Genomic DNA, 23,024 nt, shown 5'->3' with positions numbered 1-23,024 from the left:
AGCAGAGGCCAGAAGTAACCACTGAACATTGCTGAACACTGCCCCTACACACCCCAAATAAGATGAAGCATAGGTTGCAGGCTGTGACTTTTTTCTCAGTTAAACTTTACATGACTTTACATGTTGCAAAGAGTTAGACATAGCATCACATTCCTTAAGAATGCGAAGACCAGGGCTGGAGTGATAGCACAGTGGGTAGGGCATTTGCCTTGCACATGGCTGACCCGGGTTCGATTCCCAGCATCCCATATGGTCTCCCGAGCACCGCCAGGAGTAATTCCTGAGTTCATGAGCCAGAAGTAACCCCTGTGCATTGCCAGGTGTGACCCAAAAAGAAAAAAAAAGAATACAAAGACCCCATGCTACACACCAGTGTCATTGATTTCAAGGCGGGAAGGCAGAGGGAGGGTGGGAGGGAGGCAGAGAAAAGCAGATTATAGGGACCAGGGAAATAACTCAAAAAGCTGGAGCATGTGTCTTGCATGTACTAGAACTCAAGTTGAGTCTCCAGTACTCCATATTCCTTCCCCCAGCACCACAAGGTGGTGATGCTGGCAGTCCCCCACATCACTAGGCTTGAGCTGCACTGCATCCCTAGGCCAAAGCCGAGTTATCAGGCCCACATAGCCAGGTAAGTACTGCCAGCTACAGCCTCCAGGTCTGCCAACATTTCTTGAGAGGCCAAAAACAATAATAAAAATTTTAAAGTAAAGTAAGGGGCCAGGAGATAGTATAGAAGACATAGCCCTTACTTTGTATATCTTGGGTTGACCCTGGCACTCCATATGGTCCTCCCAAGCACAGTGATCTCTGAGTGCAGAATAAGCATATAATAACACTGGATATGGTCCAAAATATTTTTAAAAAGCAATCAATAAACACTGATGAAAATGTCCCCCTCCTATCATTAAGGCATACCTGTAGATTTCTCTAGACACAGTCTCAAGATTATAAAGCCCTCGAGAGGGAAGTTATGAGATTGAGTGGGCTGCCCGAACAAAGGCAGGTAAATTCCAGATAAATCCAAAGAATGGGACCCAGTTAGAAGAACAGAACCAGGAAGTTAGTTCTGTTCTTTGCTTTGCTTTCTGCTTTCTGGTATAAGAACAGATTGTGTGACTAAACAGAAGTTGACTGCAAGTAGGTAAAAACCGGGTGAGCAGCCAGGGATGGAGTGTTCCGAGGTGGTGTTGAAAACAAAGTAGGCTCAGTGGTTGAGTGAGAAATTGGAGGAGGTGAATTCTGAAGATTGCCTCTGAGGTAGCTTTTAATTCCCTATACATCTCTCACTGGAATCATACATAAATAGAAATAACCTTCCTTATACCTTTTGGTAGAAGGAGACTATCCTAGAGTGTCCAGTGTGAAGTCATGATCACACACGGATATATAAGTGAAAGAGTGAAGAGGTAAGCAGAGAAAATGAGAGGTCTAAGAGTTAAAGTTTTGGACAGTGTGTGTGTGTGTATATATACAAATGCAACTGTGTGTGTATATACAATTGCGACAGCTTGTGTGTGTACAAATATGACCATTATCCCCCAGACTCACTGAGGTGGGGGTGTCCAGCCCAGGTCCAGGTTGTATTCTTGAGGGTGGTCCTTGTGCTAGAAGCTTATCACCAGGCGTTGGCACTATGGGGTGGATCACAATGACCCTGGTCATTGTGGATCCTGGTCTTGGGGATTCCCTGGGGCATACCCAGATGGAACCATTTGCCTGTCTCAGTGAACCCTAACCTATTACCTGTCTCCCAAAAGTGGAAGAGACTCAGCACATCCTCCAAAAGAGAGACCTGGGGATGCCCTCAAAGACCAAGGGTACCAGTTCATAGCCGAAGGCATTTTATAGGACATGAGCTTCACCATAAGGATCCCTCATCCCTCTACCCAGGGACAGGGCAGGGAGAAGCACCCCACTCTCAAGCTGTGGCCTAAGAACCTCAACTTCCTACATCTACTTTCCCCACTCCCCCTTGGGCTCATGGTAACCAGTGCCAAGTGACCCCAGGGGTTAGATGTTTGGGGCTGGGGTCTTCAGATGAGAACTGAGTCACTGTACTGGGGGGTTCCAGTTCTCCTGTTATTAAAGAACTTTCTGAAAAATATATATATTGTACATATATGTGTAATATGTAATATATACATTATATATATATTAAACTGCAATAGAAACACTTTTCTTCTCTTGAACTTAGTTGGAAAGGCCTTAATCCTTGCTTAACTTTCAAAATGTCAGTTATTAGCAATTTTTAGACACTAAATAGAACCTTTTACAGTGATTGTAGCACCAAGCCCAGAACTGTCAGGGAAGCTCCAAGCACCTGTTTTGGTCAATGGGATTGAGAAGAGTTGCTGGAGAAGCTTGTTTTCTGATGTTCTCAGGACCACAACTATATCAGCAGGTAGAGTATCTCTGTTTTTCTCAAGAACCCCGGAGGCATCATATAATACCTGCAACATAAAAACCGAATTGCTCATTAACCCATATTGGCAATAACTGGTAAAACTAATAAGCTGTCTGAGTTGGCCATTAGTTGGCCAAAATGTTTTGACACTGCCCTTTTTTCAAAATACACACCATCAAATAAAGAGAAGGAAATTACAGTTTTGTACAGGCAAGCTCATCCTAACTTCTTGTTTCATTGTTTTTTACAATGTAAAATGATATATTCCATCTGATTAATGATGAACATAGTTTGGGCAATCACTCACTATTAAGATAAACCATTCTAGGAGGCAAACACTCTTATTGTATCCATTTTACTGGTGGGCAAACAGAAGCTTAGAAAGATAAAAGATGGGCTGATGGTCACTTATTTTGAGGGGAAGGGGAGGAAGATGTTTCATGTTTCACATTCCAACCTCTTGTGTTTTCACTGCTTTCAAGGTACTCGTGGCACTTAGGTGATAACTCAGGATTTCTCAACTGGTCTCAGTTCCCAGAACAGAAGAAGCCAGCTCTTTGAGACTTGTAAAGATGAACAGAAATAAGTAGAGTAGTGAACGGATTCAGAAAAAAAAAAATACGTAACTCCAGGTGGGGGTTGGGGGAAAATCCCTTCTCCCGCTAAACTCAAAAAAATGAGAAAAGGGAATAAAATGAGTGAGTAGAAAATAAGCGTAAAAGGATAGAAAGACAGAAAGGCCAGGCAGGCAAAAAAGGATGGGGAGGGGCTGGAGTGATAGCACAGCAGGCAGGGCGTTTGCCTTGCATGTGGCCAACCCAGGTTTGATTCCCAGCATCCCAGCACTGCCAGGAGTGATTCCTGAGTACAGAACTAGGAGATATCCCTGTGTATCGCTGGGTGAGACCAAAAGAAAAGAAAAAGAATGGGGAGGGGGACAATACAAAGTGCAGGGGTGGAGGGAGGGTGAGTGGTGAGAGTACAGGACTGGAGTAGAGGACATTAGATGGCCAGACATGGTCACAAAGGGAAATGAAAGATTACAAGTCAAAAGTCAGGTAACTATTTCCAAGAAAGATATAGAATAGACAACAGGGGTACTCGTGGAAAGAAAATATTTTCTTCACTTGTGTTATAATTCGCCTTTCAACCAATCCTCACTGAGGCAAAATTAATTTCTGTGTTAGGAAATGAACATGAGAGAATAATTTCAATAGCTGGGTGATATAGTTCTGTGGTAGAATTTATGACATAAGTACAAAGCACTGGATTTAATTTTGTTGTTGTTGTTTGGGGTGGGTGTGTGTGTGGGGGGGGTCACACCCGGCAATGCTCAGGGGTTACTCCTGGCTCTACACTCAGCAATTGCTGCTGGTGGTGCTCGGGAGACCATATGGGATGCCAGGGATCAAGCCCAGATTGGCTGTGTGCAAGGCAAATGTCCTACCCATTGTACTGTTACTCCGGCCCCCAGACCCTGCATTTGAACCCTGACAACTTTCCCCAAATAAGTTGAGAGATGGGCTGTTTCATGAGGTAGAGCATATGTGTAAAGCCCTGGGCTGCTTCATCCTCAGGACCATAATAGTAATTTAAAGTGGTAATGATGATGATAATAGTAATTTTATACATCTGAAATCAACAAAATAATCCAAAATGCCCTTTTTGGAACATTTACCCATGATGGATCCAAGGCCTCAGCCATAATTCAAATGGTTCCTGCAAGAGTAACTTGAGCCATGAGTTATTGCTATGGGACTCGAGAATTTCCTGCATCAATCACTGATCTGCTTCAAGACTTGAAATCGAGATCCCAGCATAATGTATGAAGAGTAGAGATTTCAGTTGATGCTGGAAAAGCTTATCATCTGGATGATAAAGTGAAATTATTTTTCCATTTCATCTAGACATTCGCGGGGGAGAGGGGCCTGTAGACGTATATTTAATGTGCTAAAAATTGTGCCCCACTGTGATATTAACTCTCCTCCATTACTGACACATCTCCAAATGACTTCAGAATGTTAACATTTACTGCTAAACACTGTGAAAGCAATAATATGTTTTCTCTCTGGAGAGCTGTCACAGCGAGGCCAGACCTCAGGTGAGAAGCAGATGGCAGCTCTGTGGGTCTCCCTAGTGAGAAATTGTTTCTTTGCCAGGGGCAACTTTCTCTGAGCAGCACCACTGAGAAAGTTTGGGAATTATAATGAGGTGTTCAAGAAGAATTAAGAGGGGAGAGAAATCTGCAAGCAATTGCACAAGTTGCAGAGACAGGGGACTGTGGACGTGGACCCCTTTGTCGAATTTAGGCTTAGTAGCACATTCGCCTTACCTTTCCTGCATAGTGCTGAATGCCAAAGCACAGCTCCACTCCTTTAGGTCTCCAGAAGTATTTGCAGCGTAGATTATTTTCAAATTTATCTGTGAGGATATTCATATTTAAAAGTTAAATGCTGAACTGCTTACACCTTCAAACAAACACTGCGCTCCTTGATTCAGGAATGACAGAGGATAAGGAATTTCAGAGTGGTTTGGCTATAACATATGAAGTACTGACTCCCATACCATCTCACCAGCCTGAGAGGTTAATATTTAAAATATGGAGAATACCCCAAATATAAATTAAAGTGGACAAATGATCTACGTAGATATCACACACACACACACACACACACACACACACAGCCAAGAGACACATGAAAAGACTTCTTTGGCGGGGGAGGCAAGTGGAGGCACACCCCTCTTATACTCAGGGCTTACTCCTAGCTCTGCACTCAGGGATCAAGGAACCATATGAGATGCCAGAAACAAATATGTGAGCAACTCAAATAATACAACGGTAATAAACAATATACTAGAGTTGGAGACTGATATGGTACATATTTAACATGCACAGGTTTGATTTCTGGCATAACATGGTCCTCTGAACATTTCTGGGGGCAGTCCTGGAGGCCCTGAGCAGCATTAGATATAGGCCTGCAGACCCCCAGCATTGTTGGTGTAATCTGAGTATCCCTGCACTGTGGACCTGAGAAGCTTGGCATTCTTGGGCCTTTGCACTGAACTGCCACCAACTTGGTAGAAAACTGTGGGAGCTCAGACATCCTGAACACCACTTGGGAATCCCCTTCTCCACTACCAAAAAAATAACAAAAACAAGGACTGACTGAGAAGATGGTCTAAAGGGATGAAATGCATCCTTGCATGTGCAAGGCCCTGAGTTCAATCACTGACTGGCACTGCATTATGCACCAAACACCTCCAACTATAACTTAGTGCCCCCAACCTCCAGAACTGCTGATGTGGCACTAGTGTTCTCCAGCTTCCTGGAGCCTGAGCAGTACCGCATCACAGCAATTAGGATTAAACTATCAGGCCCATACTACTAGGCTGAGATTACTGGGAGTGGCCTCCATTACCCCACAAACCACTGGAGAATACTCCAAATATAAATTAATTTAAAGTGGACAAATGATCAATGTAGGTATTACACACACACACACACACACACACACACAGTCAAGAGACACATTAAAAGACTTCTTTGGGGGGCAGGGGAGGCACACCCGGTGATGCTCAGGGCTTACTCCTCGCTCTGCACTCAGAGATTAGGGCACCATATGAGATGCCAGAGATTGAACCCAAGTTGGTTGCATGAAAGGCAAGCATCCTACCCACTGTACTATCATTCCAGCCCTGAAAAGACATTTTATATTGCTTATAATTAAGGAAATTCAAACCAAAAACCATAAAGAAATTTTTACCTCGCACTACTTAGAATAACTAGTATCAAAAAGTCAAGAAACAGTAAATGCTGATGATTTATGGAGAAAGGAAATACCTAAGAATGTTGATGATTATGTGAAGAACAATTTGTATAACTATGGAAAACAGGATGGAGTTTTCTAACAGACAAAATAAAACAGAACTACCTTAAATCCATTAACCCTGTTTCTGAGTATTTTTAAAGAATATGAAAATACTGGTTCTAAAATATATATGCACACCTATGTTCACTGCAGCATTATTCATAAGAGTCAAGATATGGAAACAACCTAAACTGTAACCTAAGTGCCTGAAAATGAATGGCTGGATAAAGAAGATGTACCAGACAGATGCATATAGACTCATAGACCCACTTTGTTTGTATGTGTGTGTAAGATTGTGTGGATCCTCAGCCAATAAAAGATGATAGCTTGCTATTTGCAATACTGTGTACTAACGTGAGGGGGTTATGCCATATAAAATTAGTCAGAAGGAGAAAGGTAAGTACTGTATGATTTATCTTGTGGAATATATTCATCTGTGGGATATAAGGAAACAAAGCAAACACATACTTTGACAAGAGAATGGTCATTACCGGATAGAACGTGGGGGCATAAAATTGTTAGAAGGCGTCCAAATAGTTGGTAGTGAATGTGATAATATATACAATTGCTAAAGTGAGAAACTGGATCAGAAATATACACAGTGATATAAATTAATATTGCAATAAAATTGAATATTAAAAATTTCATACTTTTAAGGGGGGGTGGAGTGATAGCACAGCGGGTAGGGTGTTTGCCTTGCACGCAGCCAACATGGCTGACCCGAGTTCGATTCCTCCGCCCCTCTCAGAGAGCCCGGCAAGCTACCCAGAGTATCTCGCCGTCACAGCAAAGCCTGGCAAGCTACCCGTGATGTATTCAATATGCCAAACATAGTAACAACAAGTCTCATAATAGAGACGTTACTGGGCCCGCTCGAGCAAATCGATGAACAACGGGAGGACCGTGACCACGACCGTGATGTTTTTATAAACAATAAAAGACCCAGAGTGAATGTTTTTATAATTGACCTAACAGCCAAAATACACAGTCAATTTATTCAAGCACTCACATGATATAAGTCAAACTCTCTTCTGAGCATGTATGCTTTTCCCAAAAGATACCTACCAACAAGGGTCTGATCACTTGCTTGGGGAAAACGACTTTCCTCATCCAAAAGGGCCAGCAGTCCCAGGGGTTTCTGGAGGAACATGTCCAGGAGAGGACGATTGTCCTCATACTCAATGGGTGTAGCATCAATGCCCTCATTCTGATATTCCATCTGGAGGGAAATGAATTGTGAATCTCTCTAACCATAACTACGCTAAGTACTACCAGGCTGATTTGGCCTGGACTTACTGTGTCTATTATCACTGGACACACATGCACATTAAAGAACTGTTCTGCATTTAATGCTGTAGAAGATTTGGGCATAAGTCTTTAGGTGACTGGCAGGGAGCTAAAACTGGCCCAAGAAAGGAATGGTCCCTGCCTCTCAAATACTGATCTGATAATTCAGAATTTAGAAGCTGGCACAGAAAGGAGTGAAAATAGGTGAATAATATGGTTTAAATCGTGGTGAAAGCAGATTTCTATGAAGAATTCTGCAAGGAAATTCTTTCAGACTAGAAATCTAGAAAACTTCAAATTTCCCAGAGAAGTTCAAGAAGCCTGGGTTGAAATGCGGTCAGGTTTTGTGCTGAGCTAGCAAAAGCAGAGTTGTAAGGTTTTACCTACCTCTAATGATAAGGTCAATACATTTCATTTTACTTTATACCTTTGTATTAATTTAACTACAAAACAGTTTTTATGTCCTCATTTTCTATGTTAAACAAAGGGATCAATGTTTCATTCTTCAACTACTGCATACAGAATTTGGGGGTTTATGCATTCTGGAGATAGATGGCGGAGAAACCAGTTTGAGAATTAAGCAGCCCATGTTAAAAACCATTGCCCCAAATAACAGGAACATATGCCCTGATTTCAAGAACACCTTGTATCATTTTGGACACAATCCTACACAATTTTATTTAAATAATGCAGAAAAGAATGCAGTATTTTGGGCAATACATCTGAAACAAGTTTAAGAAGCAATATTTAAATAATTGACATGTCACCGGTCCATTCAAGTGAGGAAATGTGCCTTTCTAAAGAAATCAAGACCTTTCAGACTAAAATTAGACAATTCAGTTTGACAGGAATACCTTGCCAGTGATTTTGTTCTCCAGAGCCCTTCACCTACTAGTCTAACAGGATGTCTGTTTTAAACTGTGGGCAGCTCACAGGCAGTTTCACCCCTCCAGTTTAGTACCTGTTCAAGAGCAAACACATGTTGATTGAAATAGTACTGAATTTGCTCATTGGCGATGTTGATGCAGAGCTGCTCAAAAGAATTTCTTTGGAAGTTCTCAAATCCAAAAATATCCAAGATCCCCACATTCATCCCATCTTCTGCACTACTGCATGAGAGAAAAGAATAAAACCCATTAGGAGAACAAACAGTCACACCAGGAAGGTGAGAATGTAGGAGCACACGTGTCCTCACTCTGAAAAAGCAGTCTTCTACTACCTCTAAGAGAAGACACAGTTTTGTCTTAAACCCTGAATTCCTTTAGTCTTTCAGCAGCTTATACAGTTTACTTTTGTTTTTAAGCATAGTTTCCTTTAGAATCTTGTTCTGAAGGGCCAGAGAGGGAGAGATTAAACAGGAGCCACTGTTTGAAGGAGCTTATGTTCATTCCTTCTTCCATCTACCTACCCACAAAGCTTCACTGGAAGGATATGCTTTAAAGCCTGATGCTGTAAACTCTTTCACAAAACCATGAATGCTTAGGAAAACAGATAGCAGTCGCAGCAATAGCAGCACCAGACTGGTGCGATAGTAGTAGTATTAGTAATGAAATATAACTTGTCTTGATTTTATGTGTGAAATCCTTAAGTTGATTCTTAAAACAACACCAACAGGAGGATTTTACGACTTCCTGGGTATAGAGGTGAGAAATCTGTGACTTAGACCATGCAGTTGATTAAACTGTAGAGTTTGAATGCAAACCCATTTCATCCATCCAAGCCTACTTCTTTAAGCACTAACTATAATACCTCTTAATCAAAGACAGCAGCAGTGATCCCCTTTAGGCCTCTGCACCTCATGATTGTGAGACTGTCTTTGCTTTCTCTTTTTCATAAATTCCTTACCCTTCTCCCCCCACCCCCATTGCTGTTAATCACATGACTCTCAGGTATCATTTCAACTCTTCCAGATTCCTTTCTCTTTTTAAAGGTGGTCCGATCACTTTGTTAGAGAAAACCCAAGAGAAGCCCAAATACTTCCTCCTGCAAATAAATTCCTAGGAACACTGGGATTGATGATAGCTTTCCTGAGGCCTCTGTTTCCCAGGGGAACTTGCCATATGTTTTTGTCTGGCTGCAGGAGTGTATTGATGCGATTCACAATCCAACTGAAGAGCCTTCCATACAGAGCTTTGGACATGGCATCTCGAACATCTGCAGCCCTGTCAACAGTGTTGGCACGGATGATGGTTTCTCCTCGAGTGACCACACAGTGGGAGGTAAGGGCTTCCTGAAGCTCTTCGGGGCTGATGCAGAGAACGTAGGCAGCTAGAACAATGGGTAAAGATGATAGCAGGAAATATAGTCTTTGCATCCTTCCTTCCTTTCCTCCCGTCTTCACTCCTCTCTTCTACCCTCCCTTCTCCTACCCTCTCCTTTCTTTTCAAAAACCACAATGAACAGCTGTTCACAGGTATATGATAAAAAGAAAAAAAGAACAAACTTGTGGAATTTATTTTAGTAGAAAATATTGTACTACCATTTTTTTCAGAGCATGACAAAGCACATTCGTACATTACAATGCTGCATTTAAAAAGAAATGTATTTACTTAATTTTTTTTCTATCCAGGGATTCTCAGTCCTTCTGTCAACATTATTACCTATGGGACTGCAAACCGTACCTGCCTTCTCCCCTGCAGATATTAATTCTGTGTATTCAGAATAAGAAGATTTAATCGCTTGCAATTTTATTTTATTTTTTTAAGATTTTTTTTTGTTGTATCACTGAGATAGACCCTTAAAAAGTGGTTCATGATTAGGTTTCAGTCATACAGTGTTTCAACACGCATCTCTCTACCAGTGTACATTTCCCAGTATCAGTGTTCCCAATTTCCCTCCCATCACTACCCCCTCCTCTATGCCCAGTACGCCTCCATGGCAGGAATTTTTCTTCTCTCTCTCTTTCTCTCTCTCTCTTTTCCCTCCCCCCTTTTGGGCATTGTGGTTACTCACAATTTTTTAAACAAAAATTAAAACACTTTCTAAAGTAGCCTGTGTTGAGACCCCTGTTCAAATTATCTACTCCCTGAAATTCTTTTCTATACAGTATCTACTTGAAGTTTATGGGAAGAACATGGCATTCCACAAAATACCTTTGGAAAATACTGACTAGTGAAAATACCCAAAGTCTGGAGAGGTATCAGTAACAGACACAATAAATTTTATGATCCTGAATAGTAACCCAAATGAAGAAATATAGGCAACATGGCGCAGAGCTATCATATGATTACCATTTTCCAAAGCTTCAGCACTGGGTACTTCACTTTTATCAGTTTGATGTTGAGAGGAAATAGCTGCAAATTCAATGTTTCCAGTATTCAAAATCCCAGCCAAAATTCTGTACACTGAGTGTACCTCCTGAAAAAGATATAAAGAACCATCTTGGGAAGTCATCTGAAGTCACTGTCAATAAAGTTAATATACCACTAGCACTGGAGTGGAAGCTCTGAGTTGCCCACCAAAGTCCATACTGCACTTTCTTCTGGAAACAAACTTTCTTTATTATTGTTGTTTTGGGGGAGGGGGACCACTCCTAGTGGTCTTCTGGGCACAGCCGCCACTCTGTGCTCAGGCACCTGAGCCTGACTCTGTGCTCAGGCACCACTCCTAGAGGGACTTGGGGAACCATCTGGGGTGGTGGAGGCTAGAACCTAGATTGGCCATGTGTAAGGCAAGGGCCTAATACTTGTACTATCTCTCTAGTTCCACAGAATTTTTTTCCTTTTTTTTTTTAATTAAATCACTGAGATACAGCTACAAAGCTTTCACGTTTGAGTTTCGGTCATATAATGATCAAATACCCATCCCTTCACCAGTACGCATTTTCTACCATCAAAATCCCCAGTATCCTCGCCCATCTCAACCCTTCCCCTTCCTGTGTGGCAGACAATTTCCACAATAGTCTCGCTTTACTTTGATTCCATTCAACAATTCGACACCAGTCCCACCATTATTATTTGGAATTTTCCCACCACCATTCAAAACCTGCTGAAAAGGCAATGCTAGACAATTTATTTTGTATTGCTTGTTATAAATAGCATATGATGTCACACGGTCAAGATTCTGGAATTCCAAAAGAGGAGAGCCCGTAAAGCTACCAAGAGTATCTCGCCCGCACAGCAAAGCCTGGCAAGCTACCATGATGTATTAGATATGCCAACCACAGTAACAACAAGTCTCACAATGGAGACGTTACTGGACCCACTCAAGCAAATGATAAACAACAGGAGGACAGTGCTACAGTGCTAATAATTGGGGTCTGGAGAGATCTCTGAAGCAAGCGGCTCTGTTCTGAGATTCTTTTGTGTGTCTCTGGATCATGGCCATTAAGAAGCTTAAATAGTAGCCAGATGCAGGGTTTTTTTTTTTTTTTTTTTTTGCAAGCAGATTTTAACCTCACTTACAAGTAGGGAATGTCATATAATTGAATTCTAAACCACGGAGTCCTCATTTGTGAAAATCCACTAGCATTCTTCCTTTGTTTTTCATTATTGCTGATTGGACTTCCCAGCAACCTGTTCTCATCTATATCAATCAACAGGCGGCTAAAAACCATGACTGTATGAATTGAGTTGCTTAGAAGAGCCAAGTTTGATTACTGTATTGAAAGTTGAATACATAAGTAGCACTAATGATAATAATGGTGTACAGTTGAGCATAATTGAGCAATACAGACTTGAATGTCATGGGTCACTTATGTGTGGATGTTTCTTCTTTGTCTCTGGGGTTTCAGTCTATGATGTTGAAGATGCAGAACCCATATAATTGGAAGAATGATTATAAATTATGCTCATATTTTCAACTGCCCTTAGTCCTCATATTGTTTAAGGGTCAATTAAATAACCATTGATTTCAACATTTGCATTTTATTTAGATAAGGCAATAAAAAGAAATATTCAGTAAGTTTCTGCATATTATCACACTTAGAGAAAATTACCTCCAACATAAAATACTCTGTCAGGGAATTTGACTGGGTACTATCCTAAATGTATATAGCAGCAAACTAATTGGAATTGTCATTAGACCACAGTTAAAGCATTTCCCCCTTATCCAAGTCTTTCTGTAAACATTAAAAGCCAAAATAAAACTGAACACAGACTGTAATAGTGACATCTGGTGGATACCAGATATTGCTACCAAGACAAATGAGGACTCTAAACCAGACTTACAGAGTGGATAAATATTATTCTCCAAACTTCTAAATCAAAGGTAAGATGCCATGTTTCTGATGTTAAGAAGAACTGTTTTAAACACACAATTTAAGAGTGAATATGAAGGACAATTGCTAAATGGGATTTCTGGGACTAACCTGGGATTTTACATGACAATACCTCATTACCTTGATCAGTAAATAGTGTGAGGTTTGTGGACTCTGGTAAATTCCCACAGAAGTAGATCCCAGAGGATAAGACTCCAGAGCAGACAGTTCTATTCTGTTATTCCTTCATCTAATAGTCTTAACAAATAGCTTTAATTCCACATATTCTTAGGAAAAAATATATTTCCTCTCATTAAAGTCACACATACACAAATCATTGTGATAGTTTAAGTCACAAAATCTTTTTCAAATAAGTCTTCTGGGCATTTTACCATCTGTAATGGAAATCACAGTTCCCCACCTATTCTTTTTAAGAGGAAAACTACTCAGATCTTCAGCAAGTTAACAGTTGACTTAAAATCTATGGCAAGCCAAAAAGAAAATTAACAACTGGGTAGAAAGAAGAAAGGTATTATTAGCTTAAAGGGCTAGAGTGCGTAGCTTATTTGTGGAGGCCTGGATTCAGGCTCCCAGCATTACATGGTCCCCTTCCCACACCAAATTTGGGCCACCTCTGGGAAGGATGCTGGAAGTGTCCCTGATTATTTCTGGGAAACACCCTCTTCTTCCCTCCTCCCCTAAAAACAAAGACATTATCATGACCAAAATCAACCATGCTGAGAAGGGAAGGACCAGCCAAACTCATTGGATTATAGAAGTAATATTTAATCCAAAGGTTACTAAGTGTTCTGTAATCAAATCCCTACTATACATATATAATGTACATACATACATATATTAACAGTGGTTTTAAAATATTTAATGGCAAATCCCATTACCCATTATTAAGATGTTAGCAATATTTAGGAGCCCAAATTTATATTTTAATATAAAACCCTTCAGTCTCTTCAGCAGTACTCTCCCAATTCATGATCTAATTGGAAAAAAGGTTATGGTAGGAGATTGCCCTATTTTTAAATCCTTCTCCCTAATTTTATTCAAGAGATCTGCAATAAATGTCCAGTCTTGACCATCACATTGATTGATAACCTCCCTCCGCTCCCTCCCAAGTTTTCTTATAGGATTAAATACATCATTTAAAAGCTCAGTTTATTTAATAAATAATACTTATACAACAGAAAGATAAGAATATTAAAAATGAATTTGACTCCAATAATAGGAATGGAAAACAGTGATCTTCATTAGACGTTTTCAGGTATAAACTCCACCAATCCTTCCCTTATTCCTTGAAAGCTTCTCTTAAGGGGAAGAGGAATTAAATTAAATTAAAGCTTCCCTTAAGGGGAAGACTCTTCACAGAGGAAGAGTCCTTCCAACAGGGAACTTTCTTTACTATAAATTCAAGTTCTTTCAGATACTTTGGGCTGGTGTTCCATAATTAATACTTATGCCCCCAAATGCATATTAGTGAGCTTTTGAGTTTACTGCTCATAATATTGTTAAAGTATTTAGAAGAGATTCTGTAAAAGCTAATGATCTATGAGAAAAGAGAGACCACAAGTCATCACTGACTCAACAAATTCATTTCAGCAAGGTTTGGAAATATCCCACAGGAAAAAACAAAGTTGTTATATAAGCTTAGTTGTTATATCAACTTAGCATCTGTTGCTGACTATGTTTACTGTCTTTCTAATTTTTAGTCAAAATAATTTGAGTTCAGGGGTCAGGGGGTAGTCTAAGTGATTGAGGCCCTGGATTCAATTCAAAACACCCCTCTCAGCACCACAGAAATTGCCTCTTACCTGAAGCACTGCTGAAAATGGCCTGGCAAAAAGTTAAGGAAGAAAAGAAAATGGAAAGAAAGAAAAAGGTACTAACCAGAGTTTACAAACGTAAAGTGAACTGGGTAGTAAACCTAGCAAAAATGGATTATATAAAGATATATAAAAAGAATTCAGAGTCAGAAAAATAAGATGGACCTCCTTTTCATTTCCAAAGTTAGATTGCTAACTGACATGATTTGGTTTACCTTCAGTACAAATTAATGTGGGATATGTTGAAGATACACACAAATATGCACACAAGTACAACACGGTTATCATGAACAGTTCAGACCAGGCATGAATTAAGAAACTTTACCCACCTTTCATGAGGCTTCCTTTGCACTTTTATTCATTTAACCCTTCATTTATTCCTATAGTGCCTTTTCCCCAGAAAGATTAACAGTGGCTTATTTCAAGGACACCTCTTTTAATTTCTTTTTGCTTAAATTTCACTTCTTTAAGCCAGCACTTTTTAAAAATTAGTGGCCGTAAGTTTCTAATATTAGAAAAGTGCCATTGTGTACTTTGGTTAGAACCAAGACTAGCTGCTTCCCAGTGTCCTAAATCACCTTTGTACTTATTGAGGGTAAAATAGTATTAACCCCATGGCTGACTTCTCTAACATCCTTGTGCTCTCTTAAGGAAGTATCCCCCTAAGCACATGGACATGACCCAGGCGACTTTAAATGGCCTACAGCCATCTCTACTCTTCTGGTGATGCATCTTTGATAATACCCTGCTCTATAAATTAATAACCATAAAGATCCTTTATACAATGCTGGAACCTGTTTAATTGCCCTCTTCTAAGAAGCCAAGGGAAATATGTTCTTATTTTTATCTGACCTTTGGGATTTTCCACTGTCAGTTTTAAGTCTGTGGGAGGCCAATAGAGAAAATTAACAGCTGGCTAGGAAGAAGAAGAAAGGTATTATTATGACCAAAGTCAACGCTGCTTGGGAGAGAAGAGAAAGCCAAACTCTTTGGATTACAAAAGCAATGCTTTATCCAGAGTGGGTGTCTCAGGGTAACTTGAGTGGTTTGTAATCTAATCCCTTAAGATTTAATACTCTCACCCACCTCCTAATCATTCACCTCCCTTGTTGGCAAAGCAAAAGAATCTGTATATTTTGCAAAATTGATGGCACAAAGCCCAGAAACTATGACATAAATGTATCACAGAGTAATATTTGAGCCTGGGGTTATAAATATTTTCTGTCACCCTTGCCATACATTTAATAGAGACAGCTTGTATCTAGTATGATAAGAGAAGTACAGCATTTAGAGCTACGGCTATGGTTAATAATGTACAACTGTATACCACAAGAAGGAAGTGACTACAAGAAAGTTGGAAAGGCTTAAATTAATTTGTCTTGGAGTACAAGGAGCTACTTGCATAAATACATTTTTGTGTCTTGGGTGTAACCTACATATTTCTGTATTCCTATTTCACAATTCACCTTAATGGATGGGATCAGTTTCAACTCAAAATAGGGACAGTATTGTTTTGGAATTTTATTTTAACACAGCGGTACTGAATTGTTGGCAGTAGTAACACTTTATAGGTGCATGTCACAAAGGTGCTTTGACTTTACTGTTCACTGAGGTATCTTGTTAAAATACAGATGCTAATTCAGTCATTCTTGATTAATCCAGCAGTCTACATTGCTAACAAGCACATAGGAGATGCCAGTGTTTCTGGTCCTCAGATCACACCTTGAACAGCAAGACCTTACAAGGTCTTGACCAGAATGACATTTGAAAGGAAAGGGTTTGCACCAATTTAGAACATTTATGGCTCTAGTCATGAATTTACCTTCTGAGTGTCTTTTTTTTTTTCTTGACAATCGCTTACCTTGTCCGTGAAACCTATAATCTTAAAGCAATGCTGAATTGCTTCAAATTGTCTTCTGAAAGACTCCTTGGAGATTATGTCATGCATCACCTTTCCTGTTTCATCAGCGATGTACCTAAGTGGAATATGATCAAACAGAATGAGCAGGGATTTGGCACCCCAAATATGAGAGGTTTGGACTCAGGGGTCATTGAGCTACTTCTTTTCCAGAGTGTTACTCTGACCTTATGGTATTGTGGTAGAGTAATGGCATCCATGATTAGTAAATGGCTGTGACTAAACTTTCTAGAAAATTCAAATTATGAGATTAATTTACTGCCATCTCATTTTAGGCATTTAAGATAAATTCTGAGTTTCCAGTTTTGAAAAAAACAATTCTTTTTTTACTGAATGTTATCAATCTCTAGTTGCACACTCAGAAAAAATTAACAAGTAGAGGTTGGAGAGATAGCTCAATGGGCTAAACTTGCATGCAAGAGGTCTGAGTTCCATCCCTGGCTCTGTATCCCCAAAAACTGCCAGTAGCAATCTCCAATCACTGCCCAATGTGCTACCCCCAAACATGCTATATAAGTAAGTCAGAAAGAAAAAGACAAATACCAGATTATCTTACTCATAAGTGGAAAATAAAGAAACAAAACCAACCCAGAGATAAAGTTAATAGAATTGTGATCTAAAGATGCCCAGGTTGGAGGAAAGGGTGGTGTGGGAGAAGGGACTTCTCTTTCGAGGGTGGAGCCATCTTGGCTCTCTGGCGATTAGCATGGTTGGAGCATAGCACTGCAAGTATAAACTAATACTATTGGTACTATTGTCAAAATAATTGTAATAATAAGTGCTTTAAAAATGAGCAACTAAGTTCCCTAATACTTACCTAGGAGGCTTTTCCTCAGGAAGTCTGTACTCAGAAAGTTTCTTTTGGTGATAAAGACCAGCATAAATATAGTAAAAGACATGAAAATTTTTCTCTCCACTGAAGGGGGAAAAAAGAGGGAGGGAACATTAAATAACATATTATTAATGCTTGTGGTGTAAGTAATTTCCATCATTTATCTTCCTTGCAGACTATTATTCTGTAGCAAATTTGCACTTTCAGGCAACTAAATAAACTATAAAACCCAACTACAGAAGATAATAGAGACAAAATTAGTATAGTAATCATGACAATGTCTTTTTTTTTTTGGTGAAGCAAGACAGTTTTTATTGAATGAAACTTATTTAGAAAGGTTGCTCTCTTCCTCTCTTAGAAAGTGGAAAAAGCAACTATAGGTAGAGATAAGCAAGTGAGATACATATTCAAGGCTTGAAGGGGAGGCCTGTTTTGCTTTGTTTTAGGGCCTTACCTAGTAATGCTCAGGGGTTCATCTTGGTTCTGTCCTCAGGGATGATGCCTGTCAGTGCTCAGGGACCATATGTGGTGTCAGGATTTGTACTCAGGTTGGCCATGAAAGGTAAGTTACTTAACCCTGTGCTATCCAGTCCTGAATGCTACATTATAAAACATGTGTATCTTTACTAAGAAGCAGGAGATTTTAAAGAATGGAATAGGATAGATAACAGTTGAAATTACACATGTTTCAAGCTCTATTCCAGTTCAAATGCCTTATGTTTTTTTTTCTAGCCCATGCTGCTTCACAGGCAATGATATCCAGCCTAGAGCAACCAAAACCCCTAGCACTCAGGAACTCTCCAGTAACAACAGAGCAAGTTGAAGACCAATGAGGGTCCCAGAACTGAAGTCTCCATCTTCCAACACTGTATTTTTCCAACAGTTACTCAAAATGGCATGTGTTATCAGACCTTGTGGTCTCTGACTGCCCACCTTCTTTAAGCCTATCCTGGTGAGAATTCCTATAAAACTGGTGCTACTCTGAGTCAATTTATGGCAAAAAACTAGAGGATATATGTCTTGGCATTTAAAGTGGCCTTGACTTTGGATGATCCATCTTGTCCTTTCAATCCTAATGTATTTTTAAGGCATATAATTATTATTTTTTTCTGGGCTTTAACTATGAACATCCAAAGTATAAATTCAATGTGATTTTCATTCCTTATTAGGATTGGCTAGGTTTATTTATATATTTATTTTCTTGAGTGCTTGGAACCATTTATTTCCAGGGATCTAACTCAGATCTAATCTAATCATTATTGAATAATGATTGAGTAGAGCATTACTCCTGAGAAAGTCTGAAGTGTAGCAGTCCTGGTAATAATATAAGTTAGACATAAGCCTTCTGACAACATTTACTACATCAGGTACTTCCTTTGTTTCTCTTTTTATTTGTTTGTTTTGGGGCCCTACTTGGTGTCCTCAGGTATTATTCCTTGATCTGTGCTCAGGGCTCACTCCTGGCAGGTCTCAGGGGACCCTATGGAGTGCTGGGGACCAAACTCAGTTTAGTTATGTGCAAGGGAAGTGCCCTACGTGCTGTACTATCTCTCCAGCTCTAGACCAGGTCTCAATTAAAGTCATTTATAGAAGCAATCTCATTAGTATTTTAGCAAACCATGAGGTAAGCACTCGTAGCATCTCCATTTGACAGATGAGACATAGAAGGCTGAGTAATATATTCAAGGTCACATGGTAAATGCAAGAGCCAGCATTTAAACCCAGAGCAGTTCATCTTAATAATATCTGTTGTTATATTTCACTTTGTTTCCCAATTCCCTTTAAGTAAGGGGAAAATTTACACCTGAAATATTATCAGTGTTGCATTGTTTTTTAATTAAATAAGTTTTAATATAATGGACCTAATAATTTTTCATTTTTGTTTTGGGGCCATACCAGGTGATACTCAGAGGCTACTCATGGCTTGTTGTTTTTAGGTATCACTTCCAATGACATTGTGTTGGACAAACCTAGCCATTCAAATGCAAAGTTTGTGTTCCAGTCCTTTAGGCTATCTTCCCATTCCTCAAATGATTTATTAAGGTATGCAGTGGTGCCTGGTTGCCTGATTCCACTTGCTATAACCAGCTCTAGACAAAGAGGTATGTGCCATTTTTGTCCAGAGTGATCATTTCCAACTAACATTGTCATAGTGGTTCCCTCTCTATCCTAAGAATTGAGTGCTGAAAGTAGGTAAAGGAATATATATATATATAGGAGCGATAGCACAGCGGGTAGGGCGTTCGCCTTACACGCGGCCAACATGGCCGACCCAAGTTCGATTCCTCCGCCCCTCTTGGAGAGCCCGGCAAGCTACTGAGAGTATTCAATATGCCAGACACAGTAACAACAAAGTCTCCAATGGAGACGTTACTGGGCCCGCTCGATCAAATCGACGATCAACGGGAGGGCCTTTACCTTTATATATATATACATATGTATATATATACATATATATATTAACCTGTCAGTACCTGTATTGCAAATAGTAATGCCCAGAAGGATAAAGAGAGGAGGAAGAGGAGGAGGAGAACAAGGAGGAAGGAGCAGGAGGAGGAGGAGGAAAATGGGGCAGGGGATCTGGGGGATATTGGTGGTGGGAAATGTACACTGGTGAGGGGATGAGTACTGGAGCATTCTATGACTAAAACCCTAATTGAGCATCTCAAGGTGATTCAATACAAAAGCAAAACAACAACAAAAATCTCACAAAGAGATATGCCAATCCCAAAATACTCCCTGTCTTTGCACTCTGCCTCTAAATATCTTCAAGGCTAGAAAATACCACTTATTCTTTGCTTAAATGATTCCTTGCTCTTAGGCAGATGGAGGGCTAAGAATAAGGGTGAAATGATCCATTTAAATTCACAAAGAGAAGGTTGGATATATAGTATGGCTGTCAGGGTGCTTGACTTGCATATGGCAATCACTGGCATCCTATGTGGTCCCCAGAATGTGCCAGGAGTCATCCCTGATTCCAAAGCCAGGAGTAAACCCTAATCATGGTGGGTGTGTCTTTTCACCTCCAAACCAAACAACTAAAATAGAATTCCTGAAAAGAAATCTGAATGATATCCAGATATTATACCTACATTGCCTGCTTTATAACCCTGGACTTCTCAAGGAGATATTCAGAGATTCTTGCTCCCATTACAGCACCAGTTGGTGTGAACATCATTTCTAGATATTTTCCAAACCGGCTGGAATTGTCATTGATGGCTGTGCAAGCATTTCCAAATGCTTCCACCAGTGAGTTGACCTGCAGAATTTTCTCTCTCAAGGTCTGGTTATTGGCCTGTGACAAACAGAGAACAGTTAAAAGGAGTCTCCAGAAACATTACAACCACTGAACTGCTAGGTCACCCCTCCTTCTTCACAAAATTACTGTAGTTTGGGGGCAGGGTGGAAATTAGCAAGGGTTTTAGCATTTTTTCAAGAGTTGAGCAGCTCTTCAGGAATGGACCTTTTTTTTTTTTAATCCAGTCCCAATTAACATAAAATCCTTAACAGATAAAATGATGAATTTTAAATGAAGAAATCTGTAACTTTTCTCAGTCACTCATTACAATCCTTAATAAATCTCATTTGCAAAAACTATTCCTTAATATTTTTCTCAGTTTAATGACACACCAATTCTGAGAATAACTGTTAGACAGTTTTTAAGCTTATTCTTTCACTCTATTTCACCAAGCTGAAATCATTTATTTCCCACCACTTTTATTCAAATATTTCTATTTTCTAATCTTTGAATTTCTTTAAAATTTCTCTCTAATCTTGTTACTAGTGTTACCACTTTTACTACTACAAGGCAAAATGTTTTTATGACATTGCAAACGTGAAAAATTAATTGTCAATAAGCTAGTAAATTTGTTCTAGCATTATTTTCCTTTCTACATGGGAAAATGTTGGCATGTTGACATTTTTAGAGGCCTTGCTATCAGGAGGCAAACATAATAAAGATCGAATGTATTTTGGTAACCCCTAACAAAAACCCATTATTTAAATCATTTATTATATATGCAGTTGCTCTGAAGGGACTTCTGGCCATAATACAAAAAGCAAAGAGTCAATACCTTTCCCAAGAAAGTCAAATGCTGAACAATCAGGTGGGCACTTTCGGTCTTCCCAGAGCCACTTTCTCCACTGATGACAATGCACTAACATCGAAAACAGGGTGTCAGGGATGAATCATAGCACAGTGCATAGGTTTCTGTGATGAGCCTTATACTGCAGCATCACTGTTATATGTAACCTACTCACAATTGGTTATTCATTATATAGATGTAACACTATTGATGAATATTTTCAGAGGGGTTCTTTATACTTCTACAAACAATATGGCAATGAGTAACCCTGTACACAGACCATTCTATTTGTAGGGAGGTTCATCCATAGAATAAATTCCTAGGAATGGGACTGTTGGAACAAAAGATAAATATCTTTGAATGATGAATGCATGGTGTGCATGCATGATGTACATGTTTGATTTCCAGTAAAATCAAAAGGAAAGGGTTTTAAAATGTAATATACAAAAAAATAAAATAAAATTTGAGAGTATCAACTGACTTTCCTGAGGACTGTACCAATGTATGAAAGTGCTTGCTCTCCTGCATCTGACCAGAGGTGTAAGCTGAATTATTTGTCAATCTGATAGGCAGAAAGTGGCATCTCAGGGTGGTTCTAATTTGTTCTATTATGAATAAGAGTGAACATGTTTCTACCTTTAATGTTATCCGTATTTCCCTTCTCCATATATTCTTCTCTTGTCTATATTCTTTTACTCTGCTTTTGTATTGTTGGTCTTTTAGCTTTGATTTCTAGGAACTCTGAATAAAGGAGATTAGTAGGTGTGGTACAATCAAAGTGCCTAAATTTGGTCTCTAGTTCTGGCACTGAGCTCCTAAAACCTCTGAAACTTTGAGTGATGATAAAAGTAGGAGAATCTTTTATTCTCCTACTTGGATCACTTGGACCTTCCTCAGTTTGTGCTAATGAGATGGTTCAATCTGGGACCTCTTCTAACTTCTAACTAGGCCCACAGTTCAGAGCAAGGGCTCTGAAGATAATGGTATTGCTCTGCCTCTGGGACAATCCAGTGAAGCTCTGGGGACCAAGATAACATCTATGGTGCTTGGGAGCTTTCAGAGCTATACCTGGTGATAGGACCTTATGGTATCGGGGATCGAAGCTGACCATATACAAGACATGTGCCTTATCCCCTGTGCCTCCTGCAGCAACTTGAGAACTACATGTATCTATTTCCATTTAGTTTCTCTGTATAAAATCGATGACTTTCCCAATCTCTGGGAAAGATAAGCCTTTAAAGAAGCCAAGCTTGAACCCATGGAGAATCCATGTTCTCTATTTTGTAACTGAAATTGTTATAGGTTTCTCTACTCCTCAACTAACTCAATACTGGAATTACATGGGTCCCAGGGAATGTACACATATATATTTCTCACCAAATCAATTCTATTTTAAACAGAATAAAGACACAAAACAAAACATATCTATTAAAAGCAAAAGAGGGATAAAAGGTTGTTGGTATCATCACTGGGACTCAGAAGTCCAGAAAGTTCCAACATATGAGTATGCTTTATGTTAAACTAGTATTGAGTTTGAGGCTTGCTCAGTTTTCACCCAATCCACGAAAATGTCTCAGTAACTTTTCTATGTTCT

General features: G+C 39.5%; 1 protein-coding gene across 1 annotated transcript in view; it reads right to left on the bottom strand.

Moving 5' to 3' along the window:
* LOC130019802 (myosin-IIIb) overlaps positions 1-23,024 on the bottom strand; it is a 410,050-nt gene that overhangs the window by 105,013 nt on the left and 282,013 nt on the right. Inside the window, exons 14-23 of the mRNA XM_056110474.1 lie at positions 21,419-21,502; positions 20,438-20,640; positions 17,331-17,429; positions 16,457-16,571; positions 10,794-10,920; positions 9,621-9,831; positions 8,525-8,672; positions 7,342-7,495; positions 4,740-4,828; positions 2,324-2,453 (exon numbers count right to left, since the gene is read on the bottom strand). Of these exons, the coding sequence (XP_055966449.1) occupies positions 2,324-2,453; positions 4,740-4,828; positions 7,342-7,495; positions 8,525-8,672; positions 9,621-9,831; positions 10,794-10,920; positions 16,457-16,571; positions 17,331-17,429; positions 20,438-20,640; positions 21,419-21,502 (1,360 nt within the window). The remainder of the gene's footprint in view (positions 1-2,323; positions 2,454-4,739; positions 4,829-7,341; positions 7,496-8,524; positions 8,673-9,620; positions 9,832-10,793; positions 10,921-16,456; positions 16,572-17,330; positions 17,430-20,437; positions 20,641-21,418; positions 21,503-23,024) is intronic.

This window comes from Sorex fumeus, unplaced genomic scaffold, assembly GCF_029834395.1.
Source record: "Sorex fumeus unplaced genomic scaffold, SorFum_2.1 ptg000009l, whole genome shotgun sequence".
NCBI classification, from domain to species: Eukaryota; Metazoa; Chordata; class Mammalia; order Eulipotyphla; family Soricidae; genus Sorex; species Sorex fumeus.
This window is presented reverse-complemented; position numbering and strand designations above follow the sequence as displayed.